This window comes from Genypterus blacodes, unplaced genomic scaffold, assembly GCF_046128005.1.
Source record: "Genypterus blacodes isolate CSIRO-AG114 ecotype Tasmania unplaced genomic scaffold, CSIRO-AGI_Gbla_v1 ptg000076l_1, whole genome shotgun sequence".
NCBI classification, from domain to species: Eukaryota; Metazoa; Chordata; class Actinopteri; order Ophidiiformes; family Ophidiidae; genus Genypterus; species Genypterus blacodes.
In genome coordinates, this window is record NW_027466885.1 from 4,690,164 (window position 1) to 4,717,236 (window position 27,073).

Genomic DNA, 27,073 nt, shown 5'->3' on the forward strand with positions numbered 1-27,073 from the left:
CCATATAAGTAAGTGATGATGAGACTGGCTGCCAGAGTCTCTAGCTGTACTTTCCAGGCATCAGGCTGCTCCCCGCATCTCATTACCGACTGGGTAAGACATTCTCTGCAGAATTAGACATTAGAAATACAAAATGTAGAGCATCCGTTGTTGCCATCCAATTTTTAAGCATGATTATATGATTTTATCTGACATTCTCTAGTTCCTCATAGAAAAAAAAAATGGACGATTCACTGGATGATCAAATGGATGTGACCACCTTTTTACCAGACATTTCTACCACCTATTATTCTGACGAAACTGTAAGTATCATTTGAAAGTATTTATAGTGAAATGTTGGTATCAAAGACAAAAGTTGCAGTTCTGATTGTTTACATTCACAGGTTAAACTTTTGAGGATGTGCAGCTTTGAGGGTTTTTGCTATTCAACAAGTGGGAAAAAAACTTGATTTTAAAGCATAGAAATTGCACATGCACACGACTAAATATGATAAATCTGACATGAGTTCCCTGGTAAATGATTGTAATTGATGTGTAAACAGTGTATTTGATGCTCCAGGCAGATTTATCTCACGTACTCATCTACGCCACAATCAAATGACAGAGAGGTGCAGCATCAAATTTTCCACCGTTTGCTAAAAACTGAGCCTCGGTTTCACCCCAGCTTGTTTTATCTCTGCCCTACATCTACGTTCACGTCAATGGTGCTGGGTTACTGAGTGTGTGTGGTGGGCCCCTTTTTTGGAGCCCCTCAGGATCCTTTATCCCCCTCACCCCCTCAGCCTTGGATGATGGCAGGAAGTTGTGCAGTGGTGTGGTTTCTCCTCCGCAGACACAACACCTGCACCTGACAGCAGTCTGGTTAGCGCTTACGTCATCGGCAGCGTTTGGCGTCGTATCGCTTTATCCCTACCAGATGCATTGCTGTTATGAAACCTTGACAGCAGAGATGAAGACAAAAAAATCAACTGACAGGAAATGATGGAACACTAAAACTGGATCCGTTGCATGCAATCCTCTTTATTTCCACATCAAGTGATCGTTTTGTTTTGCTTTGATTGCAGGACTATTCCGGCGACTATGACCTTGGGCCGACTGGAAGCATGTGCGACAGAGCCTGGGTCAGGCAGTTCCGCGGCCACTACGAGCCGCCCCTCTTCTGGATGATCTTCATCTTGGGAGCCATCGGGAACCTTATGGTGGTCTCCATCTACACCTTTGTCCGCAACCGGCTGAAAACAATGACCGATGTGTACCTGCTAAACCTGGCCGTGGCTGACCTCCTCTTCCTGTGTACGCTGCCCTTTTGGGCGGCCGACGCTATCAAGGGCTGGGAGTTTGGCACAGGTGTCTGCAAGGTAGTGTCAGCGGTCTACAAGATCAACTTCTTCAGCAGTATGCTCCTGCTGACTTGCATTAGCGTGGACCGCTACATTGCTATTGTGCAGGTCACCAAGGCCCAGAACCTGAAGAGGAAGAGGCTGTTCTACAGCAAACTTGTCTGCGTGCTGGTCTGGATCGTCTCCGCTCTCCTCGCCCTCCCTGAGTTCATCTTCGCCCAGGTGAAGACGGATGAAATTCAGATGCCCTTCTGTACCCTGGTCTACTGGTACAACATATACAACAGAACAAAGATCCTCGTGCTGTCCCTTCAGATCTGCATGGGGTTCTGCTTGCCCTTACTGGTGATGATCTTCTGCTACGCTGTCATCATTCGCACGCTGTTGCAGGCCAAAAGCTTTGAAAAGCATAAAGCCCTCAAGGTGATCTTTGCCGTGGTGGCTGTCTTTGTCCTGTCTCAACTGCCGCACAACAGTCTTCTGATATTGGAGGCGAAGCAGGCGGTGAATATTTCCATCACCGATTGCAACATTGCAAAACGCTTTGATGTTGCCGGACAGATAGCCAAGAGTTTGGCCTTCACCCACGCCTGCCTGAACCCCTTCCTGTACGTCTTCATCGGAGTTCGGTTCCGACAAGACCTCCTGAAAATTGGGAAGATGTTTGTTGATGGACTGGACAAGGGAGCCTTCAGCTCCATCCAGTCTACTCCCAAACGCCCCTCTGTTATGTCAGATACTGAGACCACCCCGGCTCTTTCCTTATAAGTAAACGTCCCTCGAGACCTCAGACCTGAGTAGACGTTCCCGGGCTTCATAAAAGTGTCACCACATGCATTACAGATAACTAGGACAACATTTCCAGCCTTATTCAGCCACATTCATCATACTTTCATCATATTTCAACAGCCAAGAGAAGTACAATATTTTTTGCAACACCTGTATAAAATGTATATTAGTGTAAATAATCTGAATTTCACGATTGTTTGCTTTTCACTGTTTTGTATACTGCACTATTTTTTTTTAAAGTTTTCTTACTTGTTTTGTACTTATTGTGTGCTGCTGTAGTTGAATAAACAATAGATTTTTGACAATTAAAAATGAAGAACATTTTAGTTGTTTGCGATTTTGTCGATGCCTCTACCAAATGAAACCTGTTAAAAATTTGAATCAGTGGGCAACAACATCCATTTAAGTCCATGAGAGTTCATAATAGAGCAACAGAAGCTTTCAGTGGTGTAACGTACACACTGTGGTGGGACACACACTTGTGAATGTGGCTGGTTCAATCCACAAAGTTTAGGTTGTTGACAGTCTGAGCCACGTCCCACCGAGACGCTTGTCTGGCGATGACTGTGACTTGGCAGTTTCACAGTGAAAGCTGCGGTTTGCCCGTTCATACTGGCATCAATGATCTCATAGCAACTACGACTCTCAGGGAATGCAGACGAAGTGCCGTGTTAAGTCATTTCCTCCGCAACGTTTCACATTCACACCGTCTGCATGAGAAGCAGCGCAGAGTTCAGTGTGGAAACAGTTGAATTTGTCTGACCTGTGCTTTTGGGGATAACAAGCACGATTTCACAACTCTAAAAGTTTGCTCATTAAATTTGGAGAAGTACCACAGAATAGGACACGTATGCACCGTTTGTGTCAAATATGACTTAAATTACATTCTTTCATTCTGTAATATGATGATGAAACTGTAATTATGTCCACATTTGATGATTGGTGTTCATTGCGGCTGCTCTGGGTCATATTTGAGCTGCACCGATATGAATTTTAGGTTCTCCAGAGCGGCAAATTCAGAGATAATGGTAAACTGAAACTCCTGCTCTGCAAAACAAGGACAACATGCTGCGAGTGTGAGAAACACACACACACACACACACACACACACACACACACACACACACACACACACATAGAGAACACAAGTTTCTCTATAGACTGTAAACCAAAATAGATTTGTGATTCAATATAGATGCTGGTTATGAGGTGAATGGATGTGCTGGGTTGAATATTAGGATGTGTTTGACGTCAGGGGTCAAATGGTGAGAGGGTGATACTGAGAAGTGTGAAATTGTGAAATCTTACACTTCTGCTCCACAAAAAACAAGAATTGCAAAACGCACACAACCCACTGCAAGTGTGGGAAACAAACATTAAGTGCCACACGCACATTGCTCAAAATCGGGTAGAAATGTTAATTATGAAAGGATGTTTGGCATGGAATATAAACCATACGTGAGTTAAAGGCACAGTAATGCACAGTAAACTTGTTTAGGACTTCAGAAGCTTGTCGACAGCGAGGCAGACAGACAGAAGGGGGGAGTTAGTGAGGTTTCCTATAGGGCACAACATGTTCAGCTTCACACTGAGCATCAAAACAAACTGCCGTGTTATTGTGGTCACTGAGGTCGGCCCCTGAGAGATGCAGCCAACCTGCTGAATTCAGGTGAGACCACAGACAAGTTTTTTCGTTTTCCTCCTTTGAAATGGGTTCGTCCTCTTGCACGACAGGAAGCCATCGCTCACGTCAATAACATCCACGCTCCCTCTAAAGTGCAGAGCCCGGGCCTCCTCCTGCAGCCCGCTGCCGCCGTCCTCTGGGATCCCCGGCAGATGACTCAGATTCGTCTTATCTGACAACTGCTGAGGGCAATGTTACTCCTCTGCATCTGAGTAAACGCAAAGTAGCATCCTAGTGTTATGATCGGCAGGCAATCAAGTTATTTTAATGTCGGATCCAGTTATGCGGAACACAGACACCAGAACATGGAATCGGGTGTATAACAGAATTTAATGAAGAACACAAACCAGCATGACGAACACAGGACAAGTAAAGCTGTGGCGGGAGACACAGAGACCGGAACGCTTGACGAAGCAAGCGTGAGTAGAACCCAAAACAAATTCCTGGAACGCAGGAAACAAACAAAAGAGTCCACTCACCAAAACAGCGCATGGCCAAAGCCCAACAAAAGTCCCATTTAAACGGAGGCCACAGATACAAGAAAACCGAACAAAGTGGAGTTGACATAAATCGGTCGATGATAAGTGGAGCAGGGAGGGCGAATTCTTTGGGTATGAGTTTAGGTTCTTAAGTCTCACATTTGCAGACTTGTTGTGCTTGTTTCCACCACATGCAGATGTCACTTCAGTAGGACAGCTGTGGTTGAAAGCATCTTTATCTTGTATTTCGTAAGGGCCATTATCAACCACAAGATGGCGCAAGTGCGTTAGAAGATCAAGCCTGTGATTCAAACAGTGAGGGTTACTGGTTAAAGCCCCAAGTTGGAGATGAAACTAACCCCATCTAGTGGCAATGTGGAGTGGGAGGCTGAGTTTGTGTGAGCAGAGTTACACGCAAACTTCAAGCTCCAAACTGATGAGTTCTGTATTGTTCCACAGAAGAGGAAGAAGAAGAAGAAGAAGAAGCTCATCTCAACAGAAACACTAATTGACAGGCAGATTGATCGCACACAGTATTCCTAATATTCCGTGTTGCTCCTCATTATTCCCCAGCTCAGATAATTGCCACTGGGGGAAACGGTAAAAAGTAAAAACCAAGCGGGTCGAGAGTGTAGTGAAGAATGTGAAAGACTCACAAGTGGAGCAGCACCTGTGGTTTGGGAACATCCCATCCATCTTTCTGCACGGGGGGAATTATGTGTGTGTGTGAGTGCGTGTGTGTGTGTGATGTGTGTGAGAGGGGAATAGAGGGAGAGCATAGTGGAGTCTATGACTAATAGGAGAGACAGAGTAAGCATATGTGACCTCTTGACATTGACCGGGTTGCATTCTAGTTTCAATGGGCCTCTGATCTGGTTCTGCGGCCTGCCGAGAGCCCGAGGGACAACGGCTCGCGTATCAACAATGACCCACCATTTATTACTCTAACAAGTAAAGATTGAACATCATAAATAGCTCATCATGAGAAGTTGGAGGGTTGGTTTGTTGGCGAAGTTGCCACAAAAACGTAGCGGGAAAGTGAAAACGATCCTTTATCCCAGCAAACGGGATGTTCCCCGCACTCCCGCATGTAGAAAGAAACGTAATAGAACTCAGACCTCCACAATCACAGCCCAAACAGCGAGCCTCTTATCAGCCGCCATCGCTCCCACAGCTAATATTTCACTTCAGCTGCCGGCGCCCACAGAATGAGAGACGTTTCCATTTCCTGTCAGTCATTTCCGAGGCCTGTGTGTTACCTGTGCGGTGATAAGTGTTTGACTGACTGCGAGCGTCGTTAGTCACTGTCCGGCCGGCAGTGACAGCCGCAGATTGACGCCGACGATGAGAGCGCGAGGCCCCCGCCGCGCAACAACGCAGAGGCGGGAAACACGTGTACACACACACACGCTTGCACACACACAGTGGGATCCTGGTGCACAATACAAACACACACACTTATCACGGATTAAAGAAGGAGGCTTTCTGCTGATGAATGACAGCTCATACGGGAACGTTCTTCCTCATGTGCAACAATCTGATTAGCTCCTCTTCCATATCATATCTGCTGTATGTTTACTTTCAAGGTGACGGATTTCCATCCATTTAGATGAGCCGCATGTCACTGCTGAGCAATATGATGAATTAAATTAGATGTTATTTCCACTACAATAATAAACCTTATATGTGCAATCATTCAAACGTATAAGCACACAGAGGAGGAGATGGAGAGTTGGACTTTATGGTAAATAAAGTAGTTTGTTGGAATAAACATCCAACATAGAATGAGTGATGGACCCCAGCATGAAGAGGAGACACATTTGGAAAAATACTCCATTACAAATAAATGTCCTCTTATCAAAATTTGCGAAATTAGAAATGGCCCCTGTTTTAAAAATTGGTCAAACAATCTTCAAATCTGTAAATTGCCTTGGTTATACAGTTTAAATAAAGTCAACAGTCATATTTTTTATTCACCATTCATATCAATCAAATTGCATGATAGTTGTGTTGTATTATCACCATATATTTTTATATATTTACCACATCAGAGAATGTTTGGCTCTCCAAGTACTGATGTTAAAATACAGTAGCGTAGGCCTACCCTATTCAGCTGCTATGCAAATTTATTCCTCATAAGAATATTATTTATTTTGACCTTTGTCAGTCACAGCCACATTGCACACACACACACACACACACACACAGCATGTGATAACATAAATAACAACTGCATTTCAGTCAAAAACACAAACAACTGTAAACACACAGCATTTTGGCAACTATTTATAACTCTTATAGGCCTGACAGAACAGAAAGTCCTCCCAAATTGCACCATCATGCCCATATCTGACATAAACAAGTAAATTGGCCAAACCTGCATCATCAGTAGTCTCGTCCAGTTCGATGGAATAACAGTGACTATTTTTAATGCGTTCAATCAGTGTCTTCCTAACGTCATCTCCCATGGCTCCTACTCTCCTCGACACTGTGTCATTGGAAAGTGGCACCAAGTTCAACTGTTTGGCGACCTTCTCGCCACACATTATGTGTACCATCTCTTTGGCTAATGGTAGACACAGCTGCTCACCAATTGTGTGCGGCTTACCAGCTTTGAGGCTGGCACGATACGAAGCCTCCTGTGCTTTAACCCAGTGTTGTTCAATCGGTGTGCCGCGAGAGATCGTCAGACCGCAAATTTCGAAGCACGCACTACCCCGCCTCCCGAACATAAATGTTGCGTTCAAATGCAGCGGAAATTTCGATGCGCGCTGAGCTAACGTCAGAACTCAGTTCACAGTCGTTGCTACAATAGGTATGGTTGGTAGTGTGCCGTGTGCAAACATTGATGAAGGGCTAAACTTATTTTAAGTTGCATTTTAATTATCTCATGGTTCGCGTACCACAGTTTGAGAATGACTGATTTAGTGTATTCAAATATTTTGTTACTGGGAATGCACTTTTAAAAATTATTGCAGCTTCACAGGCTGAGGATATTCTACAAAAACTTTCAATCTTCCTGAACAGAAATCATCTCTTGTCATGTTTTAATAAAATGCTATTCTGCAAACGTACATGTGGTGAATTAAGTATAAAGTCCAATATTTCACTCTGGAGTAGAAAGTCTTGTAAGAGTAGCAGCACTTTTGTAACTGTGCTTTAGCTGCTTGCCACCCTGGCTGGTGTTGCAGGGATGATGATGATGATGGTGACGAGGAGGTGATATACAGCACTATTTTTGCTATTTCAAAGACAAAGTGGAGGCACTCACGGTGCGCTCTCACCACCATTAGTCTCACTGCGAAACAAACAGGAAGAGGAGGAAATAAGGGCCAAGACATGTTCCATCTCTGAAACATGTTTTCACCCTCACAGCCTCGGCTCTTCCTCCTCTGCCGGCGAGGCTTGTGAGAGAGAGATGGACGAGCCGAGCGGTGCGAGGGGGGTTTTTGCCAAAAAGCGAACAGAGTCTGACTGCTGCTCTACCTGAGGAGCGAAAACAAAAGAGCCATCTCTACCTGTAGGACTGTGGGAGTCGAGGCTTTGATCTGGACCAGAAAGAGAGAGTAGTTTGATGAAATATTGATGCTTTTCTTTAACTGAGTCCTGCGGGAGCTCAGTCTGCTTTCAGGATGTTTGCGCTGATCCACAACAGTACTCGTGCCTCTGCTAGACGAGAATGGACTTGACTGGTCGGCTGAAGGAGCCTAATGGGCCTAATGATGACCCCCCACCCCTGTCCCCCTCCGCCCCCTTGACACGGGAGCCAAAATGGTCAGCCACTAATTCGTCGAGCAAAAAGGAGGAGGGGGGTCATCTCGAGGTACTTTGAGTTCCAGCACAGGCGCAGCGTGTTCGACAACATCGCAGAACAGGATCTTGACAGCCAAAGCCAGCGAGCATGACTGAAATCTTTATTGTGGGTGGGGGGGGTTTGGTTAGATAATTCTTTGCCCTTGACAAGGACGCGATGCCTTTAAGTGCCAAAGTGCTCCGAACGGATTAAACGGCCATGTTATGTACTCGTAGCTTGAACATTATACTGCCAAGGCGAGTGCGACGGCAGTCAGTGCGGCCGCCGGATTGTCAGTCAGTCTCTTCCTGTGGCAATCTGATTCAGAAATAAGTCGTGTTTATTCACAGAATACCATCTGAGTTTGTGGTTTACTCCCAATTTTTCTCCTTAATCCCAGCACAGAGAAATAATGGATTAAAGTGTGCACGTGCATATAACAGATCAACTGTTTTTAAATCAAATTTGACAGTTTTTCACTGGACAAACAACTCCGGTCAGCGTCCAATGACTCCATTATTTGTTAACACTGTATCATTTGCCCTGTGTGGTTAAACTGAGTGGGGATTCTTCACAGCAAAGCGATTAGAATACATTTTTGGCCCAGTATTCTAATTCCTACGCCCTCAGTATCAAACCATGTAATATGATTTCAAATGCATTCTGGAAAAAGTTTGACGCGAGTGTGTATGAAAGTGACCCATATTCTTCTTCTCCCAGCAGTAATAATGATCTGCACGCGGGAGGAAATCATCTGAATATTGATAAGTGGCCTCCAGTGCTTTTGTCTGAGAGTTCGAGGGGCCGACGCGCTCCAATCAGACCTAAAGAGCGACAGAGGGGCGGAAGACGAAGGCAAGGGTTTGTGTGTGTGTGTGTGGGGTGGTGTGTGTGTTGGGGGGTTTATCGCTCTCCCATGCTCACATTCACACACACACACACACATGCACGAAGGCACGTGGAGATAGACGCCGCCGCATAATGACTTCTGCGGGAAAAGCAGAACAGTTATTTAAACTTTCATGGAGAGGAAACGGGTCGAGTTTGGGGAGACGCAGGGGCAGAGGGGGGAAGGGGAGGCGAGGGGGTCTCAGGGAGAAGCCAGGGGCAGGAGATAGTCTGGGAAAGGTCTGGCGTTAAAGTGGAATTAACATGCTTTTCCATTGGAGTCCATTAGATAATCATATTCATACCACACAAGGCTCCAAACGTTCCCTGTTTCATTATTCCCTTTTAATCCGCCCTGATAAGAGGGGTGCCGGAGTCGCTGTTTTATTATGTCGTCATTTGGAATCCACATGAAATCCCCCCGGGACGTTATCACAGGAAAATTGCTTAAATAGCTGAAGTGGATATAGTTTTGCGTTTATTATTTCTGACGGATTCAAAATAACTGCAAATATCCTTTACTGATCATTGGGGCTGAGGGTCTTATCAGTCATTCACACTAATGGCCTGCGCTAAGTCACACTGGCAGGGGGCTGGGGTGTGTGTGTGAAGAGGGGGGTGTGTGACTAATAGTGTCCTGATTGTTTGAATGTGTGTCTGTGTGTGTGTGTGTGTGTATGGATGTGCACTGTATGTAGGTAACAGGGACAGAGAGGCAGAGCAAGGAGGAGTGTGTGTTCTGTTCCCGTCACTTCTGTTGAACGGGCTGCCTGTGTAGTTCAAAGCTTCAGGATGGATCACACACACTCACGCACACACACTCCTGACAGTGGACGACTGGAGGTCAGTGGTGTGCGCCGTGTTTGTTTCGTCGCGACTCTCTGCTTCTTCTCTGGCAAACAGGCCCAGTGTCAGGTGGCAAACTCACACACACTCACACACTCGCCTGCTGTAGTTTTGGGATTAAGTGCATGAAGCAACAAACACTTTGGGCTAATAATCCTCTCGTAACAACACACAGACACACACACACACAGACAATGCTTTTTGTACTGCTACACTGCTGGATTGTAGGTTATAGAGAATGATTGGGAATACAATGATCTAATAATCTTTAAAGAGAAATATCCCTATTTATGACATAATGTGGTTGAAGGGTAAAGCAATTGATACTCCAGGAATTTTTACAAAATCATATTGTTCCATTTTTCATTATTATTGTCACTTTTTTCATCAATAATACATCAGCTTAATGATAAAAACAAGCATGTTTATCCCAATGTACACAACACAATTCCGGATACATGAAAGAAATACAGTTTCTTATGACAAATCATGCAATTAAGTGCTGTTATTATTATCACAACACTCATTTCTTTCTCTTTAACCCGGCAACAAAACAAAATTTGTCAGGGTTTGTTTGTTTTGGTCCCTTAACTCCACTTTCAAAAGCCTTGATTTGCTTTACGCCGCTCAGACGAGAAGATTACACCCTCAAAGTACTTCAGATATTCCTCCTCCAAGTACAAATATATGTGAAACACACACACACACACAGGCCGCTGCCCCTCGCTGGTGAGTGTAGCCGCTGCGTTTCCAGCTCTCACATCTGTGTGGATATAATGTGCTTATTCTGCCGTATCCATTTCACAGTGACATCTGTCCAGCGGCGAAGAATTAAAGGCAAAAATCCAAATGCCTACACAACATTCTGCCAAGTATTGATTTACTGTTACTGGTGTAACATACATGGACTGGCCGAGCACTACATATCATTTCTGTGAGCTCATTGCTGAAACTGGAAACACACTCTGACAGTTGGTCATTATCTTAAAAAAAAAAAAAAAAAAAAGGATTGCGGGACACAGATGTTGATATTTAAGAATTTCTCTCACATTTTTGCCGCTTGTGCATGTGAGTGTGAGTGTGTGTGTGTGTGTGTGTGTGTGTGTGGGGCGAGGGGTTAGGAAATGCGTATCTGTGGCTTCTTTAATGAGTTTCGTGTCGAGTGTCTGCAGTGTGCGTGTGCATGTGCGTGTGTGTGTTTGTGTGCACCTCCGTGTCTGTAGATCTCAGGGTCTGGAACAAACAGTAGTTCCTTCTTAATTGGGGTGAGATCTGGGGCTTAGAGGGGGCCAAGAAGGGACCCAAACCCCTTTCTTTCTCCTCCAGAATCGCTTTGGCTACAGAGGTGCTTTTGATGTGTGCTTTGGCTCTGTGAGTCCTACTTTGGAATATGTTCTTGGGAGACCATTGGTTACTTGCCTCCAGGCAGAATCTCAATCCCCAGGATCCTGGCCCTCTTTGATGAAATACTTTCGGGAGCCGCTAACCCTACTGATGCCCATGTGCAACCCCACCCCCCCTCCATCCCCCTCCCCTGCACTCCCCTCTTGTTCTTCCCCACCTCACCCCTCCCAGCCGCCTCCATCGACCCCCCCACCCCACCCCTCTCTTCTTCACCTCCACGTTCCACGGATTCTCTTTGAGAGATTCATAACAAGGACTTTATCTCTGTGTAGTCCGGGCCAGATGAGCACCGGCTGACACGCTGACAGGAGAATTAGCCGTGTCGTACAGAGCACCTTTGACTGTCTCCTCTCTCCACTGACTTTCTGTCGTCACGGATACGAGCGTTTTCATTGCACGGGACACTGATTTATATCACGCTTCATATTCTGCCACCCTCTGTATTTGAATTCCATCTATAGAAAAGTGGCGTTCAGATTTTCACTTTTGTTATGGAAACACACGTTCAACCTGTAGATGTAACAGAAAATGCAAATAGCGATTTAAAGTTGAGCTGTTTGATTAACTTTCTATCTACATATTCTGACAGACACCAGAATGAAACATGCATATTTGGGTGATTATTGATGAAAGGATGGTGACAGCTGTGACAGAGGATCTCAGGCTGTGATTGATTAAGGCAGTAATTAGTCAATAAGGCCTTTATTGGCATCATAATAACCACAAGCGTCTGGAAGGTGATTTGAAAATACCGAACGTCGGCTTTGGAGGACTCGCCTCATCTACTGATTTCCTCAATCGCCGCAGAATCTGATGATGTATACGTTGCGATCGAGTTAAATAAAATAAGTGTGTTTTGACGGCTTTGACCTCGTGACCACACACACATTCAAATCCTGGTTAAACGATTAACCGGCGATTTTCCTCTCCAAACTCCCTCCTCTTCATCGATTGAAACAACACCCCGAAGACCTCTTTTACCACATCATTTCCCTGTATATTGATTATGTATATTGATTATACCAAACGCAAAGGCAAGGCCTCCCCTCCGCCGCTCTGCAGTTACAGCAGCAGAGCTCATTGTGAAGACTCCTTCAGCTCTTTTAAAGCTCTTCAACCGACAGTTATGCCAATATGTGAGTCACATTGTTCCACAATTGGGGTTTTTAAGTGTGTGTGTGCTCGAGCATAGTGTGTGTGTGAAATGTGAAAAGAAATCACCAAAACCTTCACTGACACACTCATACACACTCATACACACACATCACACACACACACACACAGACAAATTACTGTGACATAATTAGGCGAAATAATTAGAAGTCTAAGAGACGTTTTATCATCAGGATTTGTATGTAAAATAAAAGCACATGTGCCATTAGGTGACGAGTTGTTGTGTGTTGTTGATCATCATATTTTTAAAAGAGTAATGTTGGCTGACATCGCTCCTAAACGCAATTTGGTCACGTCACATATGTCCTCCACCTTTAATTATAGGTAATTAAACACGCAATGTGCACTGACTGTACTGCATTTCTTGCACTTTTGTGTGATTATGTTGACTCAGAATCCTAATCAGGTCACACGGAAAAACACAAAACAAATATTTCCTTATAATGATCCTGATTACAAATAGAAATAGAGACATTTTGACTTAAACTTGAAACGTCCCGCGGTCAACTTGGAGCTAGAATCTTACTAAAAAAAGAGCTGATTTTGGGTTTGATTTTGGTTAATATGCCCCATTGGAGAAGAAGGAAAGAAAGAAGGAAAGAAAGAGAAGAAGAAGAAGAAGAAGAAGAGAGGGGTCCATAGAGTGGAAAAAGGAGGGAGGCAGTGAGGAAAGGAGGGAGCCATCCGAAGGGAGGAGGAGTCAGGCGGGGGAAGGAGCAGCTGGAGTCCCACACTTCGCCCTCTTCTCTTCTCTTCTCTTCTCTCTTCTTCTCCTGGTTTAAAAAAGCGCACTTCATGTAATAACAACTCTCCACGCGCTGCTGCTCTGACGCGCATGTTGTTTTCGCGCACGTCCGCAGCCCGCTCACGGCACATATTATTACCGGCGGGGGCTGATGCTGTTTGTCCGGCGGTGGTTGAAGGAGAAGAAGAAGAAGCAGAAGGAGAAGAAGGAGGAGGAGGAGGAGGAGGAGGAAGAAGAAGAGGAGGAGAAGGGGAAGAAAAATCTGCCAGCGCCGTTTTTTGGAATTGGAGCTCGCGGCGTGAAAGAGGAAGAGAAAAGTCCCGAACAACTCCAGAGAGGCACATCTGCAAGTGAGGAAGAGGAGGAGAAAGAGAGAAGATTAGGCGTTTTTACACTCTGAGAAGCTTAACTAAAAGGCGAAGAAGCATCTGGAAGAAGGAAAAAAAAACGTAAGTAAGTAATTGTGTTTTTGCTTTGACGCTGTTGCGCGTTTGGGTGACTTTGTTAAAGTTTGCCGGAGTTCAAACTGAGCGGAGCGAGCGAGCGAGCGCGAGCGGCGGAGGTTTCACGTTACAACACGATGGAATTTCATACAAGTTTGAGGTGCAGAAGTGAAGCCGGATTAAAACGTCTAAAAAGCGTCCGGATCACACACAAGCTGCAGAAAAAGACCAAAAGAAGAAGACGGAGACGCCTTAAACGCACCACATTCACGCTTTCTTAAGTTTGTGATTAACGCAGATGTGCAGTTTGAGCCTCCCTCGCGCACAGCCGGTTTTGCTTTAAGTTACGTAAAAGTTACGCAAAAAAAAGAGAGAAAAAAAGTTGTAAGATGCGTGTTTTGAGGTTCAGGTTTTGCTGAAACTTCACTTGGAACTTGTGCAAACTTTCTTTTGGACCTTTGCCTAAAGAAACGTGGGGGGGTTAAGAGGGGGGAGGGAGGGCATGCATATTTATGTGCATGCGTGATCATATTTCACTCTGTTATTGATTCGGTTTATGTGCTGCAGAGTGTTAAGATGACGTTTATATTTAAAAATGAGGTACAATTGTATTTTGAAAGGAAACGTTTAAAATCAACCAAAGCTTTAATTTAATTTGACCCCTGCAGTGACCTTTGATAATTAGACACATTTCATTTTCTATAACCTGAACACCACTTGGTCATTTTTACAGAGCTGCTTTTATAATATTTTCCAACTTTTTAAAAGTGGCGGCCTTATTCATGCATGCATGTTGCCCATAGTAACAATTTATTTAGTCTCATATTTGCCATTAAATACATTTATTTTTAGCATTGAGGGGAAATAATTGCAGATATTCTACTTGCATTTTCACCTGTTTGCAGTATTGCAGGCATGTGTGGTGGACATAACAGGAAATGTGACAGAATTGAAAGAAAATCACTAAGGAGCAGGACATTTTTAATCAATATCTGTTTTGCACATTTTCTCATTGAGAGCTTTTGAAATTATCTGCTCACATTCAAACATTTTAAAGGATTCAGAGGTCGGATGAAGGGAGTTTGTTGGAGCCGTGTGATTCTCGGCTCGCTCGCCTGCCAGGGAAATTTAGGCCCATTACAGTTTAGTGTTGGGGTCCAGGGCCCCAGCAGGGGTCCTTGTGAGGAATTTAAGGGGCCCCCAGAAAAATGAGAAATAGCTAGATTCCACTGTAATTTAGCTGAGATGAATTCACTACAATTCTGGAAATTATAGAATGTATAGGAGTGACACAGAGGGACATTATTATCTCCTTTCAAAACTAAATCCACTGCAAAAACACACTCATGTGGGGTTAGTGTGTGTGTCTGTGTGTGTGGGGGTAAAAAAAGCAGTGTATCTAACAGAAGTCAGTGTGTGTTTGTTTGGGGATGGTGGACATGAAAACGCCTGAGAGCCCCCGAGCCACATGTGCAGATATTTGTTTGAAACTTTCCCTCCTGTCCTCGCCAGCTGTTCCACATTTTTATCTGCTGGTCTGCTCTCGGGTTTCACGCGGACGGCGAGGGTCCGAGGCGCTCGGCCATGAGGTGCAGCTCACTAACCTCCTCGATTTCTTTGACACTTGGCAAATTATGAACAGAGGTCTGGCTGCATGGAGAAGCAGCAATGAGTGAAAAAGGGAAAATCACTTCTCTTTACTTATTTGTTTATTGGTCGTCTCATATTTTGGCTTCGAGGGGTTTTCTGTGTTTTGTTGATTCCCTTTTAAATAACTTAAAATGTATATTTGTAATAACAAAATAACACGTACAAAATCATCAAGTGGGAAATGAATCACTGTCACAATGATTGATCACATTTTAAATAGCTAAATAGTTCAGGCCTATAATCTGTCACATTCTAGGCCTGACTGTCTAAATTTAAAAATATAACATGAAATGAATTGTAATTATAATTTTCATTCACAGAGATGAAAGTAATAGGACCAAACTTTGACCCTGCATGTTCTCTATTTATATTATATAAAACAAATCCCCCAAATTGTCACAATATCATCATTATTCAGAGGTGATATTATTTTATTTTTAAAGAGTATTTTTATTATAGGAAATGTATTTTTTCAACCAATCTAATATTTATCAAGTGAAATTATAATGATTGATTGATTGATTGATTGATTGATGACAGAGAACGCGGTGACATTTTAAAGAATATTCTAATATTCATGAGATAATCACTTTAATTTGTTTTTACACAGCAACATAAATGATACTGTGCAGTTTCAACATATATGATTTATAATAAAATACACAAAGCAGAATATGAAATATTTATTTATTCAATATCCTATAAATCTTACGTGTACACTTGTGTGTATTATTTGCGTTACTCCGTATTTGCAATGACTGCACTGATGTCGAACAGGTGCACGTCCCCCCCCCCCCGCCCCCTAAAGTAAACTGGACCTGGTGTGATTACGCTGCAGCAGCGGTGATGAATGCAGGAGTGTTTAAGATGCTAATCTGCTGGGATGTGATGCATAACGCACAGCCGTTTGCTTACTGTGGCCAGAAGAGATGCATCATCGCCGCTTTCCTTTCCGTCCGTGAGGTACGCGGGGACAACGCTCCCCTCTTTTATCTCAACTTTAAACACTCCTTTAGGTAAAATTATGCAGAGCGCCGCCGGCCCAGTACAGCCGTGACCTGCGACCTGGCAGAATAGAAGCTGTCACGTTAATGCGGTGAGATGACATACCATTAGCTTTTGAGGTATGGCCCTCTCCCTTTTTCTTACCAGCGTTTCCAGCTAAAGGCAGGTTCTGTCCCCGAGCCTTTTTACGCCCCAGAGGAAGAATACCTGTTATCAGGTTTGTATGCCAGAGTCCCTAATGAGCTGTGTTGTTGTGCTAATGAACTGATCTCAGCCACTCAGAGAGGTGCCAAGTGTTTTGTTAAAACGAGGGTAATGTGAGGGAAGTTGATTTTCCCTAAGATAATGGAGACAATGGAGCATTTTTGCTGTTTGCTTTCTTCTCTATTTACACGCTGAGATTCTTCAGATAGTTCTCAGTTGTGTGTGTGTTTGTGTGTTTTCCAGCTTTTTCAACATTTTCTGCTTTCTTGAGAATTTACAGGGATGGTGCTCAGGTGCAAACAGTGGAACTTTTTTCCGTCACTGAGAGGATATTCCAAACTTTCAGTGGGCAGGTGGATTTTTGTATAATTCCCTGTGTAATTCACTTGCATATAAGTGGTAAAGCTGAATAGATTCCCGCCCCCCTATGAAATCTCTCACTTTGATGATTTGCTACTTTGATATGTTGACATCAAATGGAACCGACACAGTGGGGAAAGAAAGAGGACAAGTCAGACAGAGGTAGTGATTGAGAGGAAAAAAGTGTGTGAGGGAGAGAGGGAGTGTGTGTGTGTGTGTGTGTGTGTCTGTGTGTGCGTGTGTGCTGGTGTGGTTTGGGAGGCGCGGAGGGGTGCTACGAAAAGTTAGACTGAGATGGCAAACCTGAGGAGCGTCAAAAATGTCGGGATGCATTTGCGTGCGAGCGGAGACAAGAAGGGGTCTTGGGGTGTGCGAGGGCTTCTCCTTGGCCTCCTAATCCCCAGGCCCAGCCATCCCTTCAGGGCATGCCTCAGATCTGACTCTGGCTCTGCGCGCGGACGAACCCAGCTCCGCCAGCTCGGATTTAATATGCTATGTGTTCCCGCTCCCCCGGCTCCCCAATCACCTCGGCCGTCATTGTCCCAGAGCGGGACCCCTGCTCTCCGCTTCAAGGAGCCCATTAAAGGCACCTTTCAAGCTGGCTGATGTCTTTGCGTAAAGGCGTGTGATGGGGGTAAAGTGGCTATGAAGAGGCCATAAGAATCTATCATACTGTAATTTCATACGAAAATATATATGCATGTGTATCACACACACATTCGTGATTACACTTGGGGCTTTTTGCAAACAGCGTGCCCTCTCAACACATCGCTGCATTCTAAACGCATGCATGTACTTGCATTCTCCCCTGGCTGCTCTCGCTCATATTCATATTCTCTCTCTCTCTCTCTCTCTCTCTCTCTCTCTCTCTCTCTCTCGCTCTCCTTCTCTCACGCCCCAACACACTTTTACTTTTCTCTTTGTCGCTCTTTTCCCTTCCTTATGCGACCAACTTTTTTCAATGGTTTGAGGGGGGAAAAAAAGCGGGAGCTCAAGTTGCCTGGGCAGAGGCTGAGAGGGCTGGTTTGTTTTCCAGCGTTCAAACTCCAACTGGACCTGACAATTAGTCTGGTCGACTGCTCTCCCACGGAAAGGAGAGAGAAAAAAGAGGAAAAAAAGAGGAAAAACAGTCAAGTAAATTTGAATCAAAATGATTCAGACTTATGGTGGGTGCAGTTGTGTTTGACAGTGGAGCATTAACGTCTGCTGGAGATGGTGATGAATTGTAGTGAAAACACGCAGGTATGTGTGTGAGAATGCAGAGTGTGCCAGCTCGCGCCTGTGTTTTTCTTTCTCAAACACTCGAGGAGAAACAGGTCAGGTCGCGCTCGCACGAGGACGACAGGCATCTCCTCCTCTGTTTGCTGTGGCTGCCGTAGAAGCGTCGGCGTGAAGTGCGACAGCGAGCGGTTTTGAAGTGCTCCGGGGTCGGGGCCCCATTTGCTTGTGGCGCTGCGTCAAAGTTTCCCGGAGCCTGTGGGTCGTTGTTGCAGATGTGGCATTGTGTCAGCTTTGATGTGAGCCGGTTGTGGCATCCGTGAGGGGGTCTGCGCTTTCTCACCCAGAGTGCTGCTGGGAGGAGGGGTGGGGTGGGGGGGGGGGGGGGCAGATGAGCCGGCCGCTTACTGTGAACAATGATCTGTCACTTAGTACTTAGGCTGCGGCCACACCAGGACACAAACACACACACACTTTTTAACACCCGAATGATCTGTGCTGAGCTGATAAAAAAGTATATTGGAAGTTGGGAGTTTAACAAACAATCCCGTCTTCACACCAGTAATGAAGTTGTGTGTCGTCATGTAGGAACACTTGAGTGTCACGGAGCAACGCTAATAATGTAAAGCCGGCGCGTTTGCCGTCCCATGCTGCCAGCGTCGTCCTTTAGTTGAAGCTCTCCCTGCATCCTGGAGTGGAGGTCAAGGAGGAGCCCATTGTTTGAGTGTCAAATGTAAATCCCGAGGTTAATACCTGAAAGAAGCAGGAGACCCGGCACATTCTCTGTCCTCTCCAAACATGTTTAGATGAGCCCCTCTTCCCCCTCTTTGCTCATTCATTTCCGTCTGCTTTTGGACTTGGGGCAAGTTGGGAAAGGGGTGGGGGCAGTCCCGTATAACCCCTTTACTAGTAGGGTCTCCTCAGCAATGAATGCTAACAGACTCCGGCTCTAGGTAATAATGCCTCATCTCAGAAAAACAATAGGGAGACTCAACTATCTGAGCAAATTTTGGCCCCGGCCTGACAGAGACCCTCTTTTGACAGTGCAGCATTTGAAGACTAATCGTTTTTTCTCATGCAAAGCGCGCTGTTTTAAGAGCCCGGGCCGCGGAAAGAGAGGGGGCTGTGTTTTAACAATACTCCGCAGGGAGCGAGGAACAGGGTTCGGGAGGGAGGATTGTGGGGGGGGAGGGATTCCTCTCTCCCTCAGACAAAGCCCAGTTCCTTTCAGGGTAGCATGGGGGTAGGGTGTGTGTGTGTGTGTGAGGTGGGGGGGAAGGGGGGGGAGAGAGGAGGGAGCATCCGAGAGTTTGAGTTCCTTGAAAGAGAGGGACTCCAGCCGTCTTTAATGACAGTTTTTCATCCAGGCTGCTCCTTCCACCTTGCAGGGGAAATGTAGGGCTGGCCTCAAACTGACAGGCCTGGAAAGAAGTGGGGCCTGGAAAATTTATAGAGAAACAGAAATATTAACGTGTATACGGGGGCCTAAAACGGCTTTGGCTATTCCTGCCAGACTGGTGTTTTTATTAAGAGGGGTCGACATGCTTTGGAAATATATCTTATTCATGAAGAAAGCCAGGTTAGACTTCCCAAAGAATTCATTATACTCCCCCAGAAGCGGCTTCGCAGGTTCCAGCCGTCCCTCGGAGGACGCGGAGCGTGGAGCGCGACATTGTAAAGCCTCCCTCAGTGGGCAGGAGAGTGCGAAGGGTTCCATTTGTCAAAAGGTGCCGTAGTCTTTTTCCCTCCTCAACACTTTCCCGGCTCAGTCTCAAACTCATTGTCTGAGCGAAGGCAGGACATTAGTCACCGCAACGCCACGGGAGCCTGCGGGGCTAAAGGACCACTGCTCTGGTGCCCGGGCCGGGACCGAGGGGAGGGAGGGAGGGAGGCAGGGAGGAGGGAGGGAGGGAGGAGCAGGGGAGTGGTGGAAAAGGTGAGAGGAGGAAAGAGAGAGAGAGGGGAGGAAATATGGGATAGATGGAAAGTGAGGACAAGAGAAGACAAGAGAGAGTGTAGAGTGTGTGTGTGGGAGAGGTGGAAAGAGCGTGGGGGGGTTAGAGGGAGTGGAGTGTGTAGCTCTACCTCAGGGCTCAGTGTGTAAGCCCCTGTCTACCCCCCAAAGCTGCTTTCACAAAGAGATTTACAAGACAGGTCTCCGGTGTGCTTTGCTGCCCTGCATTATGAGTGTGTGTGTGCGCGTGCGTGTGTGTGTGTGTGTGTGTAAATGCACGTGTGTTTCTTCCAAAATGGGCCTGTTTTCTTTATCTCTTCCATCATCTATGCAAGCAACACACTCACCCAAATTTGCAGATCCTGGCAGGTCAGACACAACAGCCCCAGTGGAGCAGAGTGAATAACCTATTCCCCCCGGTGGCAGGGGAAGGGGGGGCAGAGTGTGTATGTGTGTGTGTGTGTGTGTGTGCATTCATGTGTGAATGTATTTCACCGATTCACACGTATAAGGGATCCTGTTAGCTTTTAGAATTATTTATAAAGCCTGGCTTTTGTGTGGCGCTCTAAGTCCCTGTCTCCTCCCATTACTGCCTATGACTTTACCTGGGCTACCTTCACACACACACACACACTCACACACACGCACTAACCACAAGAAACCGAGTTTAGTGTCACGCATAAAACTCTTCAGCATCAGCGCGTTTACATTCGATTACTTTAGTTACGCAGTGATTCTCCACTTTTGCTTAATCTGGTTTCAGAAATGTCATGTAAACGGGAATCCTGGTTTCTGTGATCAGGTTAGGAGACAACAAGATACCCGGTGATGGCGGGTATATGAATCTGCTGGAGTAACCCGGCCAGATCCCTTTTGCCAGGAGAGAAATCGGTTCACTGACCAACGTGTGTAAACAGGAAGTTCTACAATAACCTGATTTCTGGCTTAAACTGGTTTAAGACTGGCTTAAACTGGTTTACATGCATTTACCAGTTTAAGGATGTTAACCAGATATGTGAAAATGGTCTTCCCATTCACATGACGTTTCTGAAACCAGTTTAGTGCTGAGAGTGCAGGAACCGTGTGCTTGTAAACACACTTGAAACTCTGCACTGGTAAAATACTTTTCCTGGTTACTCTTTTGAAAAACCACAATCTGTGGTGACAAACACAATCTACGCACTTAAGAAAGACAACTTTACCGTGGCGATCCCATATGGGCCCAGTTAGCCTGTAATCCAGGAAAGTTTTTGTTCCTCCTTTCTTGCACGGACAGAGCGGGGGTGAAGGTTTTAGTGTGTTTGAGATGGTTTATGTTAATGTTGCCTTTATTGAAACAAGCTGGGATGTGATTATGGTCCCGCTCGGTACATATGAGCAGAGAGCTGCTCTAGTTTCCCCGTCTCCCTCTGGCATAGAGATCAATGCAAACCAGCTAACGCGGGGTAATAAGCCATTAGTACACTCATTGTTGGAGAGATTTACATACATCGACCAGCGAACTGATAAACCAGGTTCCGTGTCCTAGAGGTAGAAAATTACTGTGCGTGTGAGTGATTAGCTGAATGAACTAGGGGTTGTGTGTGCTGGCATGTGTGTGTGTGTGTGTGCGACTGCCGGTCCTGTGTGATAGGTGCCAGATTGTGTAGCTGGAAGCCAGGTTGTCTGTGCTTGTCAGTAGAGCGAGAGAGAGAGAGAGAGATCAGGGTGGAGGGGGGTTGATGGGAGGATGATTACAGTACACTCTTCCTCTGATCTGATTCATCACCAACTGTCTCTCCTGCAAAGGGTGAACTTATTATCCCTGTCTCAACCTCCACCGTGGAGCCAGCTGCTTTCCATGCTTCCCAATTAACCCCAGGCTCCCGTCAAATGCTCCAATTAAGGCCTCCTCCACCTCCTCCTCCTCCACCTCCTCCTCCTTCTCCTCCTCCTCCTCACAAACTCATTCGCCCCGCGTTTAGCCCGGGCACGGCTCCGGTCGCGATGAGCGAGCCGGCAGAGTGTGTAAGCGTGTTTGTTTAGTAGCCGTCCTAAGCGATGGCATCACAGCTCCCCAGATTGATCCGAGGCGGCGCTGCAAACAGCTGAAACGAGTAAACACGCCCAGATGTTCGGCTTCCTGAAGATGGAGCCGGTGGGCCTGAGGGGGGCTGCTGGTCTAATGACAATCTTGCTCTGCGCTCTTTAAGCTCAGGGTTTTCAGGGGGCCATTTTGTGACTGCGCTCCTTGGAGTTTCTGGGAAGTTTATGTTGAAAGCTTGCCTGTGCTGTGAGGTTTATGGCTCTGATGTTGACTCGGCGTCTTCATTTTTTCAGTTTCTTATGCCACAGCCTTTCAAAATCACGGATATTCATCTGTGTGCATCTATACGTGTATGGGTAGCGGTGTTGCACTACCAAGTCCTATGAGAACTTGTGTGTGTGTGTGTACCCAGCATATAGTGATGGGGGGGCCCTTTGGCTGATATGAAAGTGAAGGGAGAGAGTTGTCTCCCGATGCCGGTGATGGGAGAGCCATCAAGGAGCCGAACGTCTCTTGGACTCCCTCTGAGCTTCAGCTGTCTTTGATCTCACACACCCCCTCAGCCATACTATGCCTCATATACTCTATAGATCACACACTCACCTGCCGCCACCGCCACCGCCGCCTGTCCCTCAGCACAGACCCACAGTTCCATGACACTGCAAAAGCCAGTTGATACTTTAGAACAGAGGGTGACGAGGACAGGGGCGGACATCGATACCCACTCCTAAGATCTCGCACATGTGTAGTGGTTGCCCGGACATGGACCCTTGACCTTAAAGGAACTATATTTTGCTCTATATTAGCGGGTTATGTCGAGTTTTGGAAGCTCTACATTCTCTCACTGCATTTACTTCTGATGCTCAAAAACTGTAGCTACAAAGAAGCATTGCAAAACCGCCTTGAATGATGGGTAATTTGGCCAAATCGGAACAGCTTTCACATTTCGTCGTTGGACCGGACTCGGCGGCCTCATTAGGCTTAGGCGTTTTGTGCGAGCGTACTTATCCGTCCAAACCTCCCTCCCGTCTCACTGCTGTCCATCACTGACACGTCAAATTAAGCTTGGCACGCTGACAGGGCGACCTCGTTCCAAAGGCATTTCTCCGTCTGTCTGATGAAAGATAAGGAGAACGCAAAAGATACTTCAGAATCGTCCGTTTTCGGCATCGGTGGAATGTGTGACCCACTGTTACCCTTTTGGACTCATTCCCATCCACACAGGAAGTCTAGTATTAAAGCGATGCCATTCCTTCATTTTTCCGTCCTTCTCTCTCTCTCTCTTTCTGTCTCTCTCTCCTTGCATTCCTCTCACTGATTGCGGCACATTTCATGGTAGCTTCATTCAGCATTCCTTTACATCCCTATTTGTCCCCCCCCCTTCCTCTTCCTCCCTTTTTTTTGGCGTCTCCCGCGGTTTGGGTCCGGTTTTTATCATGAGAGAGCCAAACACCAAGACAACTTCATCTCGTCCAATTTTCTCCCCTTTAATTCGGTTTAAATGGCAGTGCCGCGAGGGCCAGAACGGGAATTAATAAGAGCCAATAAAGCTCACCACTGGGGCATCGAGGCCAGTCTTTACGTAAACATTATGACTTCTTGAGGGGGGATTCAGGGGCAGCACTTGATGAATTGTGGCGGAGCTCGGGAAGGGCTAATTTCTCACTTAGCCGTCCTGATGGGGCGAGCTAATAGGCCTTGCTTTGCCTGGCTGATTGTCTGCCGGCTTTATTACTGTGCATTATCGCGCTGCCCCCTGGCTGTTGTTAGCGTTCGGCCCCGGAGACGCTGGGGCCCGTCATTAATCACGCTGCGGCACCAACTCGCTCGCTTAGCCGGTGACGCTGAGGAATGATGGAGAGGCGAGAGAAAGTGTTGTGCAGGACGGCGTCGCGAGGACCTGTGGCTCCCTCCGTCCTGTACAGCCACCGGCTTGCTCTGTGTACTTCAGTCGCCGCTTTGTGTTGTACATTTTTCTGTCTGAGGGCGGCGGATGAGGATGAGAAGAGCGTCTTCTCCCGTCCCCTGGGCTAAGTGTGAAGACCTTCTGTCTCAAAGCCATACCTGCTGCCACTACACACACAGGACCATCTATCTGCTTGATCCCCCCCCTCTGTGCACGCCGCATGTGCACACGGGAGGAAGAAGCAGAGAGAGTGAGCGAGCGAGCGGGGTGGAGAGGGGGGGAGAAAGACAAAGAAAGATGTGGGTGTGTGTGAGTTTTTCATCACTAAAGGAATTTCTCTTTCTCCACTCATCCCCTCCCTGGGGTCCCCCTCTCTTTTTCATGCAGTGCACACAGTGAACGCACTTGCATACCGAGAGGCGGATGGAGCACCTGGTACATCCGCGCCGTCACACGCCAGTCGAGAAGAGGCTCCATCTTTCCCCCCGGTGCCACATGCATTACATAGGAGGAATGCGCTCTTAAACAGCGCGGCGCACCGGGAAACGTGTATTCTTTAGCTGTGAAAGTACGGCGAAGGATGTTGTTGTGGCACTCTGGTTGTGGCATCATGCAGAGCTCCTTCTAAAGCATCGCGTGAAGAGTGCCGACACAAACACGAGGCTGTTTTCATTGGAGATGAGAGGCCCACTGACAGGATACAGGCCTGTTTTACTGTATGGCCCACGCAGTGGCGGACTTTACGACAAGGCGAGGTAGGCTTTTTGCCTGGGGCCCCAAGCAAAGAGGGGCCCCCCAAAACCTACTACCAATATACATAAATACAGAACCATCCTTTTATTTGTTCTAATGCCTTTTATATCATATCATGTGTCTGAAAGTGGAGGCCCGTTTGTTCACATACACTGTCTTGGCTTTGACCTTTGACACCAACAATGTGTTCAATATGGAAACAGTGAATTCTTGGGTTTGCCTTGGGCCCCTAGGTCTGCCCTGGTGCCTTATGGAGGGGCCACCTTAGTAAACAGCTTGTTTGCAGCAATAAGCAAAGCAGCTGTGTGGATATAAACCCAATGGAGAAAAGTTGGGGTCAATTACAAAGTTGCACTGGTTTTAATCTTTGCAAGTTCAAGGGCTGAAACTTCCAGACCTGTGAAAAATAAAGAACCCTTTCCCCCAAAAGCACCTTCATTGTGTTTTGCTTGAGTAATAGGTTGCATTGTTTGCTTTGGCGCCCTGTAAACGGCTGAACAAGCATCTTTTCCTTCGTCTCAAGAATCAGGAAAAGTGTCTGATCAAACAAAGGCTCCACTTTACAGCTTGGGAAAGAAAATGAAAGAAATATGGAGAGCAAGGGGAAAGCAATCCAGCGTACCCAGGCCACCTCGGGAACAAAGCTGCCTGAGTTATCCATTGTTTCACTCTTCACAGCCCCACTCGCCCCCGACACAAGTAGCTCACAAACAAACGCAAAGCCCAAATATATAAATAAACAACCTAATAAGCGGGGCCTGTGGGGAAAATACGCGAGATTTCCATTGTGCCGCGCGCTTTATTCGCCTCTTATCTACTGGGTAGCGAGCGCAAAAGAGGCGTCGTGTAAGCGTTCCGATTACATCGTGTGGGTTTGTTACGCAGGAATGTAAGATGCACTCAGCTCATTCCACTGTGCGACACGCGGGGTCCCTCACCAGCCCTCCAAAAGCATCTTAAGTGGAGAGGTCTGAGAGAGCAAGACGCATGCGAGGATAATCTCATTAGCGCCGCTCAAAGCCACCAATGAGCTGTGTTGTTGCATTTGTTTGTCCTTGACAGAATGTAAACATCGCTCATTTGCACAGGCGCTCCCTAATTCAGACTTTGCGAGGGGCATTTGTGAAGGTAAAATGCCGCAAATGTGTCCGCTGCACCTCCATCTGTTTAGAGTTGTGGACAGGTTTGTCTTTTATAAACATTAAAGTTTATAATAACAAAGCATATTGAATTTAAAATACACAATCCAAGGTTATCAGAATAGTATGTAAACATGTGAATGACTCCAACACTCACACGCTAGATTGCTCAACCATGTTATGGTGAACAAAGGGGTGAGTAGGGCACTAAACCAGTTGGCATGTGAAAGTGTAAGATTTGATATAGTATACGGTGTGTGTGTGTGTGTGTGTGTGTGTGTGGCAGGGCGTGACTAATTCCTGCTAAATGGCCCTTACTTGAGGGGCTGGTCCCCATCAGCTGTAGGCCAGACTTAGTGCCATCTGGGCACAATGTTAAGTTTCTCTGTGGTGAATGGGGGCCACGACCACCAAATCCCACCGATCCCCCCCCCCTCCCCTTTCTCTCCCCGCGGGGCTGAGGGTATAAGCTATAAGTGCAATGTTACACACAGCATGGAAACCTAAGTATGCGGTTTTCCCAGGGAGCCATTGAGTTTGGGAACATCTCCCACAGTAGGTATTGTGAAGCGCTGACAGGTCTTCTAACCACCAGCACTTCCGCTGTCTCCTCATGGGGCCTCATACCCTCTCTGACCTTATCCAATGCAAACACATGCAGCCCTAACCAGCGTGTTCTGTTTTATTGCTAGATTCAGCTAATCTGGCCGGGAGGTTGGGTGGGTGGGTGGGTGTTGGTGGTGGTGGTGGTGGTGGAGGACCCTCCTCCCTCTTTGCCCCTCAGTGTTTTAGTTATTCCAGCTGTGCAGGAGCCCTTAATGTTGTTGGCATAGCTGCGAAATCTGTAAAAACACACCGAACATGCAGGAAAACATGTGCAGGCATGCTGGGTACACCGAAGCACACACACACGCACACATGCACAAACACACAGTCTCGCTCTCCTCTCCCTCTCTCTCTCTCTCTCTCTTTCTCTCTCTCTCCATTCATTTTCTCTCCCTCTGCCTATCCTCTTATCCTACTTTTGCTCGCAATCTCCCTCAATCGTCTCCATCTCCCATCTCTCCCCTCCCCTCTAACTCGCTGTGCCGTGGTGCATTTTGTGCGGCGTTGATAAGCCTAAGATAGTGGATCTCGGTGGTCGCTGATGTAATGATGATGAATGCTGTGGCGCTGCCAGTCTCCCCCCTCAGGGGGCCCTCGACACTGAACAGTCTACCTAATGAAATGAACACAAATACAGTACCCGGCCTGTGAGGGGGGGGTTGCCAAAT

General features: G+C 46.4%; 2 protein-coding genes across 4 annotated transcripts in view; both read left to right on the forward strand.

The window, feature by feature from the left end:
- LOC143006949 (C-C chemokine receptor type 9-like) lies at window positions 1-2,147 on the forward strand. Of its 2 annotated transcripts, none has more exons than XM_076158317.1 (3): window positions 1-93; window positions 213-302; window positions 1,065-2,147. In XM_076158317.1, exons 1-3 carry the CDS (start codon window positions 16-18, stop codon window positions 2,106-2,108), a joined length of 1,212 nt encoding a protein of 403 aa, XP_076014432.1. In that variant the 5' UTR covers window positions 1-15; the 3' UTR covers window positions 2,109-2,147. The 2 variants fall into 2 exon arrangements, with proteins under 2 accessions (XP_076014432.1, XP_076014433.1); XM_076158318.1 differs by having other exon boundaries at window positions 67-93; window positions 203-302.
- Window positions 2,148-13,144: 10,997 nt separating this feature from the next.
- Window positions 13,145-27,073, forward strand: part of gli3 (GLI family zinc finger 3) — an 88,335-nt gene continuing 74,406 nt past the window's right edge. Inside the window, exon 1 of one of the 2 annotated variants that reach the window (XM_076158313.1) lies at window positions 13,145-13,594. The gene's annotated coding sequence lies outside the window, so the exon portion shown is untranslated. The remainder of the gene's footprint in view (window positions 13,595-27,073) is intronic. The other variant, XM_076158312.1, reaches the window with a different exon arrangement.

Coding starts and splice junctions, on each gene's coding strand:
- LOC143006949 (XM_076158317.1), top strand. CDS start 16: ATGATGAGACTGGCTGCCAGAGTCTCTAGCTGTACTTTCCAGGCATCA. Junction 94..212: donor CGCATCTCATTACCGACTGG/GTAAGACATTCT, acceptor AGTTCCTCATAG/AAAAAAAAAATGGACGATTC. Junction 303..1,064: donor CCTATTATTCTGACGAAACT/GTAAGTATCATT, acceptor CTTTGATTGCAG/GACTATTCCGGCGACTATGA.